This window comes from Carassius gibelio, chromosome B22 (assembly GCF_023724105.1).
Source record: "Carassius gibelio isolate Cgi1373 ecotype wild population from Czech Republic chromosome B22, carGib1.2-hapl.c, whole genome shotgun sequence".
Lineage (NCBI taxonomy): Eukaryota > Metazoa > Chordata > Actinopteri > Cypriniformes > Cyprinidae > Carassius > Carassius gibelio.
This window is the reverse complement of record NC_068417.1, coordinates 52,714,770-52,732,575: the sequence shown is the minus strand read 5'-3', so window position 1 is coordinate 52,732,575 and position 17,806 is coordinate 52,714,770. Positions and strand designations below refer to the sequence as shown.

At 37.5% G+C, this 17,806-nt stretch overlaps 1 protein-coding gene across 2 annotated transcripts; it reads right to left on the bottom strand.

Annotated features, from left to right (window-relative positions):
• Positions 1-1,071: 1,071 nt before the first annotated feature.
• Positions 1,072-9,016, bottom strand: LOC127987458 (uncharacterized). 2 transcript variants are annotated; one of them, XR_008161212.1, is made up of 2 exons: positions 1,334-9,016; positions 1,072-1,143 (listed from the first exon to the last, which is right to left on the bottom strand). XR_008161212.1 is itself a non-coding variant. In XM_052589803.1 (2 exons), exon 2 carries the CDS (start codon positions 7,868-7,870, stop codon positions 1,718-1,720), a length of 6,153 nt encoding a protein of 2,050 aa, XP_052445763.1. In that variant the 5' UTR covers positions 7,871-8,550; positions 8,741-9,016; the 3' UTR covers positions 1,072-1,717. The 2 variants fall into 2 exon arrangements, 1 of the variants encoding a protein (XP_052445763.1); XM_052589803.1 differs by having other exon boundaries at positions 1,072-8,550; positions 8,741-9,016.
• Positions 9,017-17,806: the final 8,790 nt, after the last annotated feature.

Here is a 17,806-nt window from a genome sequence, read left to right as displayed (position 1 = left end):
TGAGTAATGCTGGTTAAAGCAATGTTCTGTCCATTCTGAATTTTTTTGGTATCACTTGAAGGATTCTGAATGCAATTTGCATTAGGGTGATGCGTGATCCAATTAGTCAGAAAATATGCAAGCTGCTCGATTTGATGATCGAGTATTAATTAACAGGAATCAGTTCATAAAAATCAGGTCTTACCAATTAGACACAATGCAATTTGCATCCATCTCTGGTCGTACCATGCAGAGCATAACACATTTCTTTAGAGTAAACAGAGATGGATCAGTGTCAAATCACAAGACAACAGTGTTAAAAACTAACTTTAAAAAGCACATTAAACCGGTGATTTCTGGTGTGGCTTTCTTCCATAACAGTGTGTGTATATGCATGTTGATGATGATTATATATATATATTATATATATATATATATAAAAATCTAGGGGTGCTCCGATCACGATCAGCCAATCGTTATGCGCATCTCGTCAGTAAAGCCGGTTCTCTAATCAGCGGTTAATTCCATCAGGTGCGTGATTTCACATGGAGCAGCTGTTACTACACAGAGCCGTTGTTTATAGAGAAGATGCGCAAATCACGTTAATTTTCAGCGTTTATTGGCGCATCTTCTCACTTAACAACGGCTCTGTGTAGTAACAGCTGCTCTATGTGAAAACACGCACCTGAGGGAATTAACCGCTGATCGTGATCGGAGCATCCCTATAAAAATCTGAATGGTTGTGATCTCGTATGCACCTCAAATAAATTCTATACATATGTAGTATTATCTAATATTGAGCTAATGAAAACAGCAATGTAATAAAACAATAAAAACAAATATGAAATATCGTTACAGTAAACAAAAACAAAATATCTGACTTTTCGCACTTTAACTGTGCCTAAGAATGTCTTTATCCATGGTTTCTGAATTATTTTGAATTATCTTTGCTTCAGATTAAGCCATGCACCTGAACTTGACATTTAGGGATATGTTTTATTTATACTTTAATTTAACTTTTGATTTAAATGTATAATAATTTTGGCTGTGCAACCATTATAGCTCCCCCCAGTAATTTCACGAGCACAAGGATTCTCTGATGACAGGCGATTTATTGACTGGTTCACCATGAGGATAACCATCCAACTCAAGATGCCGTGAGAACTAAATAAACAAAAATAAAATTACAATAAAGAATATAAATACATAAATCAAATAAATAAATATTGTCTTTGTAAACTTTCCAAACAGATTTAAATTAACTTTAACAGCAAACTGCGGTCTTTGTATATCACTTTTCACACATAGCAACACAATTCACAATAATCACATACAATATAAATGACAAACTTACTTCATTGGCTGCTTATTACCAAAGGAGAACTTAATCTTACATCTGGTAATATCTTCTGTAACCTCCGTTGAGTAAATGAACTTAAATGCACTTTAGAAATGTGGATTACAGCTTTAGGTTCAGCTTGCCATGCGGTGTAGACAACAACTTCCTGAGTTACACAGTGCCTTTCATAATAAAAGTCTCAACTCAAGCAGCTCTCTACAAAGCAGTTTCAAATTAAAGGTCTTTAACAAATAAAATAAACATGAAATATTAAACTGACTTCTCTGTCAGTTACACTCCCACCAAAACACTTTCTTGTGATTTTTTGTAACTTAGTGACAACTTTTATTCAAAAATCTTATGGACTAACCCAAAGAATGGTAGACACAAGGTACGCTTTTAATCTGCTTCAATCAGGGTAACTATTTTCTGAATGGGCCTTTCAAGGTAAGTCGGTTTAGTAACACGTTTGCCCTTTTTATCCAGTGTCGAATCACTGATCAACAACTTCACTGTTCTTACACAGCCATCTGTACCACTGTGCACTTCTGTTACCTTCGCTAGCTTCCACTGACTGCGTGGAGCTGTGTCATCTTTTAGAATGACAATGTCATTGACCTTTACATTTCTACGATGCTTGTGCCATTTCTGCCTGTGTTGCAGGTTTAGAAGATATTCTTTTTTCCAACGTGACCAGAACTCATTCGCTAAATACTGCACCTTACGCCATCTCTTATGAAGGTAAAGGTCTTCCTTGACAAATTCTCCAGGTGGTGGTAAAATTATTGAAGTCTTCATAGTCAAGATATGGTTAGGTGTAAGAGGCTGCGGACCTGATGGATCATTCAGATGCTCCGTGGTTAAGGGTCTGCTATTCACGATAGCCATGACTTCATAGAGAAATGTTCTTAGTGAGGCACTATCAAGTCTTTGAGCCGATTGATCCAGAATGGATGTCAAAACACTCCTTATTGTCCGAATTTGCCTCTCCCAAATGCCACCCATGTGACTGGCTGATGGGGTGTTCATGATGAATTCACAGCCAAACTCCTTTAGGCGTTCTTGGTTAATTTCCTTTAGTGCTTCAGCAAATTCTCGTCTTGCACCCACGAAATTAGTGCCCTGGTCGGATCTCAGTTGACGTACAGGTCCACGTATGGCAATGAAAGCACGCAATGCATTAATGAATGCGTCAGTAGATAAATCATCCAGCATTTCCACATGGATCGCCCTGGAACACATACATGTAAGTAGAAGCCCATAACGCTTCAACTCCTTTCTTCCTTCTTTGACGTAGAAAGGACCGAAACAGTCCATCCCGCAGTATGTGAAAGGAGGGGTTGTCTCCATACGTTCCTGAGGAAGATTCGCCATCCTTTGCTCTTCAGTGCATCTTCTCAGTTTCCTGCACCTAGTGCATTTGTAGATATATGAAGACACTGCTTTGCTACATCCCAAGATCCAGAAACCGTTTGATCGCAGTTCATTTATAGTCATTCCTCTCCCTTGGTGATACACTTGCTCATGATAATGTCTGATGAGTAATGTTGATATATGACTATGTCGTGGGAGAATTGCTGGGTGTTTCACATGTGGGTGCAATGCAGCATGTACTAAGCGACCTCCCACCCTGAGGATACCATGCTCATCTAAGAAGGGATTCAGGCGATGCAGTTTGTTTGTGCTGGACTCAATCTCCTTCTGTTGCCGGAGTCTCTGGATCTCATCACAAAAGGCTGATTGTTGAACCATTCTGATAACGGTAAGCTCTGCATCCTGTCTTTCTTCAATACTGGTGGCTTCATTAACCCTTGAACTTAGACCTTTCACTTCCCTGGAACATCTCTTAAGTCTTGCAATAGCTTTTACCACTCTTGTCCAATCTGAAAACTTCTGAAGTCGATCAAGCAATGATCTTTCTTCTTTTGCTTGAGTTTTATGAACTTGAGCTTTCCGTAGCTCTGGGTCATTGTCTATGATCTCTCCCACCTTGACATCACTGGGCAGTTCATCCTTCCACAGAAACCTTGGTCCTGTGAACCAGTTGGAGGATATGAGCTCTTCTGATGTAAGGCCCCTGGACGCATGATCGGCAGGGTTCTCTTTAGACGTCACATATCTCCATTGTTTAGTATCTGTGCTTTGTTTAATCCGTTGAATGCGGTTTGCTACAAAGATATGAAATCTTTTGGCGTCATTATTAATGTATCCAAGGACAACTTTTGAGTCAGTCCAGAAGTACTCTTCTAGGTTGGCTATATCCAGCTCCTTTCTGAGCAAGTCACTTGTTTGTACAGCAACTACTGCAGCTGATAACTCCAGCCTTGGTATGGTGGTAACTTTAGAAGAAGCAACTCTAGCCTTGGCCATAACCAAGGAGCAATGAACATCTCCTGATATGCTAATAGCTCTGAGATATGTGCATTCTCCATATCCCGATGTACTAGCGTCAGAGAAATGATGAAGCTCATAACGCTGAACTTCCTTAAAAGTTGACGGGAGATAACATCTCTGAATCTTCACATCAGCCAAGTTTCGCAGATCTGTAAGCCAAGCTTTCCACTTTGTCAACAACTCCTCTTTAAGTGGTTCATCCCAGCCCACCTTATCTTGACACATCTGTTGCAGTATTTGCTTACCAACAAGAATTAAGGGTGCTGCAAAGCCAAGTGGGTCATATACAGAAGCCACTGTTGACAGGATTCCTCTTCTAGTGAGTGGTTGTTCCTTAACGAATACTCTAAACTGGAAGCTGTCAGATTTGATGCACCATTTCACACCAAGTGCCCTTTCCATGTGAAGCTCACCCAAAGCCAAGTCATGTTCCATAACACTTTTAGCACATTCTTCCAGAGGAATTGATGCTTTTACTTCTTCACTGCTTGACACAAATTTATGTAAACGAAGCTTTCCTGTGCTACAAAGTTCTCTTGCTTCCTTCATCAGTTTGATAGCTTCATCTACAGTTGAGACACTTGTCAACCCATCATCGACATAGAAATTCCTTTCTATGAATCGAATGGAGGATTCACTGAAGCAACCACGACCTTGAGCAGCAATATGCTTGAGGCCATAATTGGCACACCCGGGCGATGAGGCTGCACCGAAAAGGTGTACTTTCATCCTATAAACCTGTGGCTTGGATTCTAGATCTCCTTTCTCCCACCAGAGGAACCGTAAGTAGTCTTGATCTTCTTCCTTCACATGAAATTGGTGAAACATGCGCTCTATGTCACACATGATTGCCACCGGACCCTTACGGAAACGACAGAGAACACCTACAAGGGTATTTGTTAACTCTGGACCAGTTAGCAAATGGTCATTGAGGGATGAACCTTGAAACTTTGCTGAGCAATCAAAGACTACACGGATCTTTTCAGGTTTTTGAGGATGATAAACCCCATGATGGGGAATGTACCAAGCAGGGATTTTATCTGTTTCTTCAGCTGGAACCTTCTCAGCATCTCCTCGAGCAATTGTTTCATTCATAAAGTCTACATAGTCTCTATAGTATTTCTCATCTCTTTTAAGCCTTTTTTCTAAGCTTTTGAGGCGATGAATAGCACATCCTTTATTGTTGGGCAAATTTGGTCTGTCTTCCTTGAAAGGCAAAGGCATTTCATAATGACCATCTTCCTTGTGTCTGATGCCTGTTTCCATTTTTGACAGAAAACGTAAATCTTCTTGAGAAATACAACTATCCACTGCTGCTTTCTCATTGAAGTCCGACTCAAGAGCTTTAATGACATTTGGTGGAGTGATCACTTCCTTGATCTGTGTTCTACATATGTACTGAACCTTACTTGTAAGATTGAGAGAAGACTGTAGACTTGGCAGCACTTGTTTCACTATAATGCGATGGCTCACTCCAATGGCATCCCCGTAGTCTACAGAGGAATTGCCACAGCCAACAATGCTCCAGCCCAGATCTGTTCTTTGAGCAAATGGCTGATTTTCTTTACCAGACACAATTTCTCTAGGAAGAAGAGCTTGAGGGCAGTTGTAGCCAATCAGAAGGCCAATATCACAAACTTGTTTAGGAGCAATCTTCTCAGCTATATGCATTAGATGAGGCCACACTCTTGCAGTTTTGGGTGTAGGAATGTGAGTTCTGTTTGCAGGAATAAACTCTCTAGAATAGGTTACTGGCAAAGAGATCTTCTTTTCTGAATAAAATCCTCTCACCTTTAAACCAATTATCTTCTGGCATGGAACAACTGTACTCTTGGATACCATTGTTGAGAGCTTCAGCTGCACAGATTCCTTCTTTGTGTCAAGAGCTTGAGCTATCTCTTCCAGGATGAAGGTAGTATCGCTCTGGGTGTCAAGAAGTGCATATACCAGAACTTCATGAGTTGGTTCATCGGTAGCTGATACCCATACTGGAACAATTGTAGAGGTGTGAGTATTATTTACATCCTGTATTACTCTGTTAGATGTTACTTCACTTACGCTATCTTTATTCTGTACCAACTCAGGGTTTCTTTCCTTCAACTTCTCCTTTGACTGACCTGACTGTGGAGTCCTCTTTGCTTCCTTGATACGATCCTCATGTAAGCATGATGGGTGTTTCTTCTGACATTTCTCACAGACACTCCTGTCTTCACAGTTCTTTGAATGATGACCAGGATTCAAACATCCAAAGCATAACTTATTCATTTGGACAAACTTGACTCGCTCTGCAACATTCTTCTCCATAAACTTACGACATTTGTGAATACTATGTCCTAGTCTCTCACAGAAGGTACATTTTACAGCATCTACCCTTTCTCTGGACTGTACCGTTAACACTTTTGCTCTAGTGTCCTGATTTCTTGATATCTTTCCCTTTCCGATCTCATTAGGCTTCAGTGCATGAAGCGATGTCACTGGATTACAAGCTATCTTAGCTTCTCGCGTAAGAAACTTTACAAACCGACTGAAGGTAGGAAATGTCTTAGTTTCTTCTTCAATTTCTATGACCTGACGATTCCATGCTGAGGCTAACCAATCAGGAAGCTTGGAAAGAATTTTCTGGTTCTCATTACAATCATTGAGGATTTCAAGACCCTTAATCTGAGACATAGCTGCTTCACAGCCTCTGAGGAAGTCAGTAAATTCTCTCAGCTCAACACTGTCCTTGGAACCAATCTTTGGCCATGAATTAAGCTTGTCTCGAAAGGCTTTAGCAATGACGAATGGGTTTCCATACCTTTCTTCTAGTACGCCCCATGCTGCTTGATATGCGGACTCCGTGCCTAGGAGGAAGTAACTTTCAATGGCCTTATTAGCTGGTCCTTCCACATACTTGCGTAAGTAGTAAAGCTTCTCATTTACTGGTATGTTTTTTCTGTCTATCAGAGTTTGAAATGAGATTTTCCAATCACTAAATCTGAGAGAGTCTCCATAGAATGTTGCAGGTTCAGGTATAGGAAGACGACTTGAGCTGATAGATTCTGCTAACACCTTAACAAGGTCTGCAGTGCTAGCTTCTTGATATGATTTTGTTGCACCTTCCTGTAGAGGTATGCTCTGTAACACTGAGCTGCTTAACTTTGGTACATGTTTCTTTCTTACCGATGCACAGTCACGAAGTAGCTCTCTTGTTTCTTCCTTTGAGTCTTCATTCTGCTCGTAGACTTGCATTCGTGCCCTTGCAGCATTTAATCTTTTTAGTGTCTCCAAGCGCTCAAGCTCTCTGCGCTTGTCTTCTAATGCTTTCCGTCTAGCAGCATTTTCAGCTTCAATCTTAACACGTAACCTAGCTTCTTCTTCTTCTCTTTCTAGTCGTCGCTTCAATTCTTCAGCTTCTTGTTCTGCTATTCTCCTTTTGTCTTCAGCCTCAAGTCTTTGTAGTTCTTCCAGTTCATGCTCTTGTTGCTGTAATATTTCTAATGTTGCTTCAGTTGCAGCAATTTCTGCAGCAGCCTCTTGTTTCTTAGCTGAGGAAAAACTTGAACCTCTGGAGCTCAAAATTGAATTTTTCATAGACTGAGAAGACCTGGAATGTCCATGACTTGATTTGGGGGCTATGGATGAGAACACTGAACCTGTATCAATACAGCATGCTTCTGGTCTAAGAGGATCTTGACCCTTAACTCCCTCACCTAGACGACTCCATGCAGACTCAACTATCATTTTTGTGACTGCTCCACAAGTGTCTACTCTACGGCGAGTATCACTGTCTGGATTCACATTTTGTCGCAATTCTTCATAAACAACATTAACATCCTTTGAAGAACCACTGATTGCATCTATGAGGCTGTTCAACATGTCACTGGAGAGATGCCCCATTAGTCTTTGTCTACTATCTCTAGCAAGAGTCTTCCATTTCTCATAAGAGCGTTGAAAGCTATTTTTAAGTTTAGTCAGCCTTTCATCGTGCAACTCTTTACCTTTCTCTGTAAATTTTCGTGCTCTTTGACTTCTTCGTGGTTCTTGCTCTGTTGTGTCATCAACAGCTACTAATGCTTGTGTGTCTACACATTCTTGGGATTCTAGCTGCTGTGATGATTGCACAGTATCTTTTATATTTTCTTTGCCACACTTAGCAGACTGACCATCTTCTGACATTTTTGTATCTCTTAGTTACACTGACTACTCTAATTGAATAATTATACATGTAACGTGAACTGTACTGAACTTAGGCAAACAGATGTTTCTTTCTTAGATTATTAACTCTGGTTAAAGTAGTATTTTAACAGTTCAATCACCTGTAAAATTAAAATTGTAAATGAAATTCAACTATTTTTTAGGCATTGCACTTTGCTATTTTTCACAACTATTATCTTACTTGCAGCTTTAAACCTGATCAAAAATGACTTAAACTTGAAAAGGTAAATACATAACACCAACACTTCTTCAAACAATGTACTGAACACTTAAAGAGTCATTTTTAACAAATGGCAAGAATAAGTCCACTTCAAGCACCTTAACTTGAACTTGGTTGTGCTAATCTTCTTGTCGGCCTTAACTTGACAATGCCTTTAAACTCTGTGCATATGCGTGTCACTTAGTTCTTGGTTACCAGTGTATACAATGCTTGTAGAATCCAGAATGATGGAACTTGGAGTTAACTTGATGCTCACTTAACTGCTGTTCAGAAACGTTCCTTCTCCTACCCGTGAAGAGCAGATGAATTCTCACTATAGCTCCCCCCAGTAATTTCACGAGCACAAGGATTCTCTGATGACAGGCGATTTATTGACTGGTTCACCATGAGGATAACCATCCAACTCAAGATGCCGTGAGAACTAAATAAACAAAAATAAAATTACAATAAAGAATATAAATACATAAATCAAATAAATAAATATTGTCTTTGTAAACTTTCCAAACAGATTTAAATTAACTTTAACAGCAAACTGCGGTCTTTGTATATCACTTTTCACACATAGCAACACAATTCACAATAATCACATACAATATAAATGACAAACTTACTTCATTGGCTGCTTATTACCAAAGGAGAACTTAATCTTACATCTGGTAATATCTTCTGTAACCTCCGTTGAGTAAATGAACTTAAATGCACTTTAGAAATGTGGATTACAGCTTTAGGTTCAGCTTGCCATGCGGTGTAGACAACAACTTCCTGAGTTACACAGTGCCTTTCATAATAAAAGTCTCAACTCAAGCAGCTCTCTACAAAGCAGTTTCAAATTAAAGGTCTTTAACAAATAAAATAAACATGAAATATTAAACTGACTTCTCTGTCAGTTACAACCATTTTTGTGATTGTTTCAAAATGATTAAAAAATGATGCATCCATCAGAGCTTCAAGGGATATGGATTTATACAGCGAAGCCTCTGGAACTGTTATTGATTTGTTACTGTGTCTTCTTCAGATTACATTTTAGAGTCCATTCTGTTTCTGAAATTCAGAGGATTTTGCTTCTGTCAAATCAGGTAGCCTCAAATACAGCTTTAAGAGAGCATGAAATAACTAACTATTAAGTTACATAATTACTTACTACTAAGTGTCGATTTGTTTCCGTTTGAACCAGAGCATAGTAAAATCAACCTTTCCATTGCCAACCTATGACTGTTGAGATTCTCTCTCACCACTGTGACACATCTCCCTAATCACTCTGAGAGTTTGACTGGAACACAGAGATGTCATTAAAAATGCATTAAAGCATATTAAGGCATAATTAGATATTAGTCCCTAATCTGCAGTAATTACAAAGACAGCGGCAGCGAGTGCTTCGGTAAATGAGTTAAGCACATATTTTTGCTAGCGTAGGTATAATCGGGAGAAGGTGCACTCATTCGGTGTAATATACAGCTATAGACGGAGGATGAACCAACTCCAGGGTAAAGCTAAAAGTAGCCTAATGTTAGTTAACATTCTATTAACAACAAACATCATAAACTTGTCTTTTTAGGCAAGTACCTGATATGGGTGTCATGTAAGCTAAAAAAAATAGCTTACATGACAATAAAAACTGTAAGTTACTAATTATAACGTTTTCATTTCCAGAGTTATTCAAATAATGAATAAAGTATATACAGAAAGCGAGTGAAGAACATGATCACTAACTTAGATTTATAGTGAGTTTGCACTCTCTCACACACACACACACACACACAAAAAAATAAAATAAATAAATATATATATATATATATATATATATATATATATATATATATATATATATATATATATATATATATATATATATATATATATATATACATATACACTGAACACTCCAGCTGTCTACACTCTTTACCAGCCTTAAACACGCTCCGCCTGTGTACAGCCTAGAAAATAAGAGAGAATAACTGAACCAGAGCTGCTCTGTCAGATATCATGAAGCTCAAATAGACATCAATCCCATGGGCCACAGCACAGAAGGGTTATGAAAACACAACACTATACTGTATAACACCATAATTAATGTCTGTTATGTAACCAGCTGTTGTTAGACAGATAATGGCTAAATGGACATTAAAATGAGATCTTCATTCATGAACCGTAGTTAGTGTTGTACCAGTGTATATACACAAAGTCTATTATAAGACTGAATGTCAGATCTGTTTAATGGATCTGTTTAACCATATTGAATTTATTTTTAAATTAAAATGGTTGTCTTTTTTCAAACTGTAACAGATAGATACTGGATCTTTATCTTTTTTTTTTTTTTTTTTTTTTTGCACCGTAATATATCAGTTAAAACAGCCAGGTCAGAATTATTGTATTTTTTGTTGTTTGTTTTAAAAGCAATTTAATAACTGTGCCCTTGATTTACTGTAAAGAATATGTTGAGCTGTGGTGCGATGTCAAGGCATTAGGCAAGGCATTGTCATTATCTTAAGAATTTTATATTATGAATGAATAGTTTTTTTTTTGTGTGTAAATGAACAAAATAAATATGTGTGTATTAATAATGAGTTCTAATAAATAAAACTCTAATAAATGCCAGGGTTGGGTGTTTTAGACATAAGTTAATTTAGTTGTGTGGCCTCTTCAGTCTATTATGCAGCACATTTGAAAATTCATGTGAACAAGCATAACAATCTGAATTTGGCGGTTTGACTTATGATGTGACTGTAACCCAAGTGTCCATTTTTGAACCACGTTTCACAGCAGTTCTGGAAAACGCCACTGTTCTGTCTGGTGTGGGAACTGGCAGCAACATCAGATCATACTCTAGGCCCAAATCCTCCTGTTTCATGATCATTGGTTCATTCTGTGTGGTTTTACAGGAAAGAATGGAAAGTTAGATATATCTCCTGTTGACAGGATAAATGAATCCAGCTGGGACGTTCCTAGTAAGCTGGCTCTTCTTGTGTTTCCCCATGCACTGGACAGTCAATGTCTGTGCAGGAGTTCTGGCTCGCTGCTGGGCAGATCGGTCCAGAGAATACTGGGTGTGGTGAGACATTGGGTTTATTTATTTGACTTTAATAAGATTTATATACAACTTGTGTAAAAGAGACTCCCATCAGGCAGCACACAGGTGGTCTTGGCGTAGTATATGAGCTTTTTTATGGACTATGTAGATTGCATTTCTCTTGCAGTCCCAATTAGATTTTTCTGCTGACATTTTCATAAAAGCAAATTTATATGTATTTTAGTATCATTTTTAATGTGAAAATTATATGTTGTAAAATAGGACTTAGAGAATCTTATGTTTGCTGAAATGCCTCTCTTTTTAAGATATTAATCGATCTTAAAAGATGTATAACACATGAATGCTTTGGCGTTAAAAACATATTTACGCTTAACACAAATAGCTGAAATTTATGTTTTTTACAAAACATTCCCAGCTGCCACTAAGGGTTGGATCAAAGCACCCAAAAACCACTTATCGACCTGATGTCACTTCCTTTATAAACACAATCCTGTCTGTAAACTGCATGTAATGACGTCTGCACAATGGTGACTGCAGTTGTTCCTTATCATATGCATCTTATACTTGATACTTACCTTCCACTATTTCTGAAATGCTGTTAAATGACCATCTGCGATTTTATGATGTTGAGACTGCCGATGAAAATTAACTTGGATTGAAGGTTTGCTTAATGATATCATTGAGCTGAAATACGCAGTACTCCAATCCCCTGAGACTGAATCAAACCTGTGTTACTCTCTTTCATTCGTCGGAACAGCTGTCAGACCTGGAATTTGTGTCATTAATGTGATACCAATGGATCTTGACCATTAATTTCAACCATCTGAATAGCAAACAGCTGATAATGTAATATTTTTTGCTTTTATCACAAAAGGGTCATTAAAGTTAAGCAAGGAATATGCCAATTATTTCTGAATAATCTGCTAAATCCCAATATAATGCAACCCTAGACCTCAGAATTAGAGTGCTTCAGGCAGCAGTCATGTATATTTGGGATTCAGCACGATGTCTTCACAGAATAGCACAGTTTCAGCCTTCGGTGGTGTGGCAGTGATTTCCGCGAGCGGGATGATGAGGTATGAGCGTTTGAAATTGCAGTGTTCCACAGGGATGCAATTCAGAACCATCAGATCAATTTTTCAGTATTCTGGGGAGAAGGATGGAGAGGAAAGATCAGATTGAATTGTGGTGATGTTGGAGGATAAGAATATGATGTGGCCTGAATGAAACTACTGCAATTTTCATGTTTTGAAGTATATTGAGGGGGGGTTGGGGTGTTAGTTTATTGATGGCTACATTAACAATTAATAATTTGGCTGCAATCGCTTGCTTTTTCCAAGCATTTTATAGGTGTTAAGTAATAAAAGAGGAAATAGTCTTGTTCTGATGGATGTAGAGGTGAGCGGTTTGCATGACACTGTTGACTCACACAACTGATGTTTTCTGGATAGAATATAATGAGTGTCTTGATAATGCTACATATTTGCATTGGAGGTAATGGAGGCCTGAGGCAAAACATACAGTTTTGCAAGAGGATCTTTCCCAGTGTGCAATTTTTACGTGGAAAGATGTGGCATGATATGACTGCTCATTAATAATGGTTTGTTTCTCTGGTTGTTGCATAGCTGCTGTCCCAAAGTTTCTCTCTCACACATTTTGCAGAGTAAATCAAAATTTTATGAGAGCTAAAGTTGGGGGTGGACGATATGGAAAAAATATATCACGTGTTTTTTCTTTTTTTCGAAAAATATCACAATTTTATCACAATTCTTTGTCATGTTGGTTTTACTATATTGCAAGTTGTTTGAGCATTACAGCCAAACTAATTTCCCTATTATAAAGACAAAAAAGAATGGCAGATATTTAGGCCAAAGAGGGAGAAGATAAAAATCTTTGTTCTTATTTTTTAATAACAAAGATAAAAGAATGACAGATACACATTACAACTACACATAAAATACAGATAAAACAGTGCTTTATTTTCAGGTAGGTATATTTAGCAGGAACATCCAAGAAAGTGAATGGGCAAATATAAAAAATCATATAAACTGATTCCTAAAGCAACTGTATCAAATTTCTTTAGTCAAGAGCAGTGAGTGAATTTTCTCTGTGTTTTGTTGTTTTATTAACATTAAAGGAATAGTTCACCCACAAATAAAAATCATGTAATCTGTGTGTCAGTTCTGTCATAGTGTTTTTATACCACCATTTACTCACACAAAAATGGTTTTAAACCTGATTTAGTTTTTTTTCTTCTTTAGAATATAAATGCTATTTTGAGTAACGTGGAAAACCAAACAGTTGCTGGTCCACAGTGACTTCCATAGTATATTTTTGCTACTATCAAATTCAATGTGGACCAGCAACTGTTTGGTTACCCACATTCTTTAAAATATTGTATTTTGTGTTCAGCACAAGAAAGAAATTAATACAAGTTTGGGACAATGTAACCGTGATTAAATAATGACAGAAATTGAGTTTTAGTGTGATCTATAACCGTAATGACAGTAGGCTACATGTTTAATGTGCCTACTCTCCCTTTAAGATATGCATGCATCTAATATACATGCACGTATACGTTTTTCTCTCAACGGTTTACTTTCATTTTAGACATAACCAACAGATATAAACTAATACCAACTGATATAAACCTTGTGTGTTTTTACAGTATTAGCTCAAGTGTATGAGGCGCTCAGAAAAAGCACAGGTCAGACCAGGTACAACTGGAACATTTAAAAGCACATGCAAATAATGAGAGCGTAACTCTGCCGCTGAGTTAACACTGCTGTGATTGCATGTGCCATTGTACAGTATATGATGGAGGCGCCAGAACTGCAGCTGATAGAATGTGTGCTGTAGCACTATACTACAATATTTCTTCAAAAGCAGATTGTGGAGACATTTTTATCGTCCACGATCAAAAAAAAAAATATATATATATCATATATCGCACACCCCTAGCTAAAGTGAAATCTTTGCACCACAAGAGCCACCAAATGGAATTGCAACGATTATCATCAAACAGGTTTCTAGAAAAAAAAACTGCTCTGTCTGCTATTGGTCTAACAAGCACAGTCCCCACCCCCAAACTCATACCATTGGTTAAGCCACTGTTGCTATGTCAGTCTGGACTGGATTCTCAAACCAAAAAAAATTTAAAAAAATTTTGATAGCACATCAGCACCTACAGATGACTTTTTTATGGCTGTCTTTTCATATTAAGCTGGGATATAAGAATGTATTTTACATTTAAGCTCTTAAAGCTCTTTTTCTCCTTGAAGTCATCTAGTAGAAATTATGTTCACAATCAAGTGTGGGGTTATTGCCAGCACAAATGAACATCGCTAGGCATCTGTGTCTTTCTCACGCTTTCTCTCCTTATGTTCTATTCATCCCTGTAACTCTTACTAACTGCCCACTTTTGATTAAATGCCAAATGCCATTGTCCTCTTACTGTATCTAGTGATCAATATGGGCTCAGAAACGGGACAGTCCAAATAATGATTCAATCCCCTTCAAGTGATTTGGACTTAAGTTGTCCTAGGGATGTCATAGGAACTTTAGGAACACTGAAGATAAGCTGTTGCAGGACTAGACCTCAAATTCCCTATTCTCCTCTTGTACTTTAAGCTTATATTTCTGTATGTAACTATATAGTGGATGAATGGAAATGTCATGTGTCTGAAACAGATGAATATAAAACTTGCATGAAACCTGTAATTTTATGTGAATTTTACTGAAAATGTTAATCCTTATCTGGACCAAACCACCTGTTTTACTTACTAGTTTACTAGTGCTTTCACAGATTCAAGCGGTAGCATTTGAAATTAATATATCTTTAATATTATTCATTAATTAATATACCTTAATATATATCTTCTCATAGACGGATCCATTGACAAAAGCTGCTTTCAAATGCTTCCATGTGTATTTGTGTAAGCTCTCTGTGAAAACTATGAGTGATGATCATTGTAACCAATTACAGACATACAGTTGTGGCCAAAAATATTGGCACCCTTGTTAAATATAATCAAATAAGGCTGTTAAAATTCATCTGCATAGTTAATCCTTTTGATCTTTTATTAAAAAAAATGCAAAAATGTATCCTTTCACTGGATAATAAATTATCATTTAAAATGGGGGGAAATATCATTATGAAATGTTTTTCTCTAATACTCAACAGAAAGAATGAGAGTATGAAAGTTCCTCTTGGGACTCATGAATGCAGTTAAATTATGTGAAGTATGCTACAGCATTGCCGGAGTAGTTTCCTTCACCAGTCCAAGCAGCCGCAGTGATTCTCAAGTACAGTCCTGCTTGTTCACCATGAGAAAGTTTTGTCTGAGAAATTGAGGTTAATTTCCATCTTTATAGGCCCCAGAGCCACCCCATCCCCCTTCTCTCTCTTTCTGTCTGTCGCCCCTCCTGGTTGTTGGAGCAGTAATTAGCCAGGCTTTTGGTTCACATGTAAAAGGGACAGGTCCCCAGAGTGACAGTGGAGGGAGAGAGAGCTTTAAGCTAGTCCATTCATCAGGACTGAAGATGAGTGTGCCAGTCCAGCAACCACATGGAAAAAGAGTGAATTTATCTGCCCTGATGTCTCACATATGTGGAATGCAGCTACTATAATATAATGACATGTTTGTGATTCAAATGTTGCTTGCCGTTCATTTAATCAGAATACACTATTACTTTTGAATAACTGCTGACAGCTTCATGCTAACATGCTTAACTTTGACCTTTTGGTTTTATATGCGTGTATCTTTTAGGCACTGGTTTGAGCCCACAGCCTTTGTTTAACGGTTATTGTAGAAGCTAACAGTAACAACAGGATTCAGGAAAAACCAAGTGTGGAGCATGATTTCTGACTGATCAGTATGCTGAAATCCAAGATGCTGTTAATTTAAAGAAAAAAAAGCCTTTCTTTGTCAGTTGCACTAACATTAGTAACCAATGAACGTGAGAAAAGAAAACTGCAGTATCTTAGCTGCTACTGGAAGTAGTGGGAAGAGACTTTAATGATCATTAAAACATGAAAAGGCCATTTTCACCAATCATTGGCTAACAAACACATGATGTACTGTGCATTTATATAGCATATAACATACATATCATTTCTCATTAAAATTAAATATTTAATATTCCAGTACAAATAGTAAAACATTGAATTACATTCTACAGGTGCAAGTACAGTAGATGTTTTGTTTAGTGTTTTGTTTTGTCCTTTATTTCAACTTTTTTGCAGTATTATGACTTAATCAGATTTATATATATAAAAACTGAATATTGCTATAAAAGGACAAAGACAAACAAAGAAATGCATTATGACCACTGGGCAGCCTGTGGTCATAATACATTTCTTTGTTTATCTTTGTCCTTTTGGCAATATTCAGTTTTTGCATTTTGCTAATTGTTTTGTTTTGGCTAGCTTTCATCTGGATTTTTGAGAAAAGTAAAAAAAAAAACTAAAATATTAGAAGATATTTCTTTTTGGAATCCTCTTTATATTAACATTTATGCATTAAGCAGACACTTTTATCCAAAGCGACTTAAAGTGCGCATTCAGAATATGTATTTTATTTTTATCAGTATGTGTGTTCCCTGGGAATTGAACCCATGACCTTTTACATTGCTAACACAACGCGTTACCACTGAGCCACAGGAACATATCTTTAAGTGAAACGCTATGTATTATAAAGTAAGTGTCAAAAGATGGCCTATATATCTTGTGTATATAACAGACAATAATTTATGCTTTTTTGTTTTCTACCAGACTACATTCTTTGGCATCTTTATCTCGCTGAGACAGCTGTTACCCAGTGACCCGTTCTTTCTGCTAAGTATCATCTAAGGAACATCTCAAATGTTTTTGTTGGACAGTTATTTGTTTAGAATGGCACCTTTCCCATTTCTTCTCATGCACTCACATTTGTAACTTTTTTCCCATCTGTATACATATTCTTCTCTTCTTTTCTTTCTTTCCTGTTTTCACACTCTCCTCTTTTTTCTTCAGTTTTTTTAAGCAGGCTTTGACTCGTCATCTCAGTGAAACAATTATGGCAGTGATTCAGAGAGAAGGAACGCTAAATTTCTGTTCCTCATTGAAGCTTTTCAGCCAAATGCTGCCAAATGAAGGGGTAGTTTGGCACTTTACCAACGTACTAAAATACCTTACCCTGATCACCTCAACCTACACGCCTCACACATACTCCAATTTTCTGCTTCTAATGTCCCATGACTAAAGAGGTCCCATCTGTGCTCATAGCGCCTCAGTGTGTTCTATTTAGAAATATAGATGGCATCAAAGTGTAAAGTTTGTGTCAGGGCCGTGAACAGACCTTTTGAGGGGCATGTGCTGAAACTGAAAAAGGGCAACCCCCTCCCTTTTTTTATATCAATTATAGAGTTGGGTCCGAGTCCACCTTTGTCGAGTACGTGTCAAGACCAAGTCCACAAACATCGAGTCCAAGTCCGAGTCCAAAAGGGGCAGAGTTGGACTCAAGTCCGAGTTCTTAAAGGCCGAGTCCGAGTCGAGTCCGCCGAGTCCAGAAAGTAATTAAATTAAAAAAGATTATAAATTGGTATTGTACATTTTTACATTCTATTAATATTTTAACCTTTCAACCCATTAAACCAATGGCAATATAAA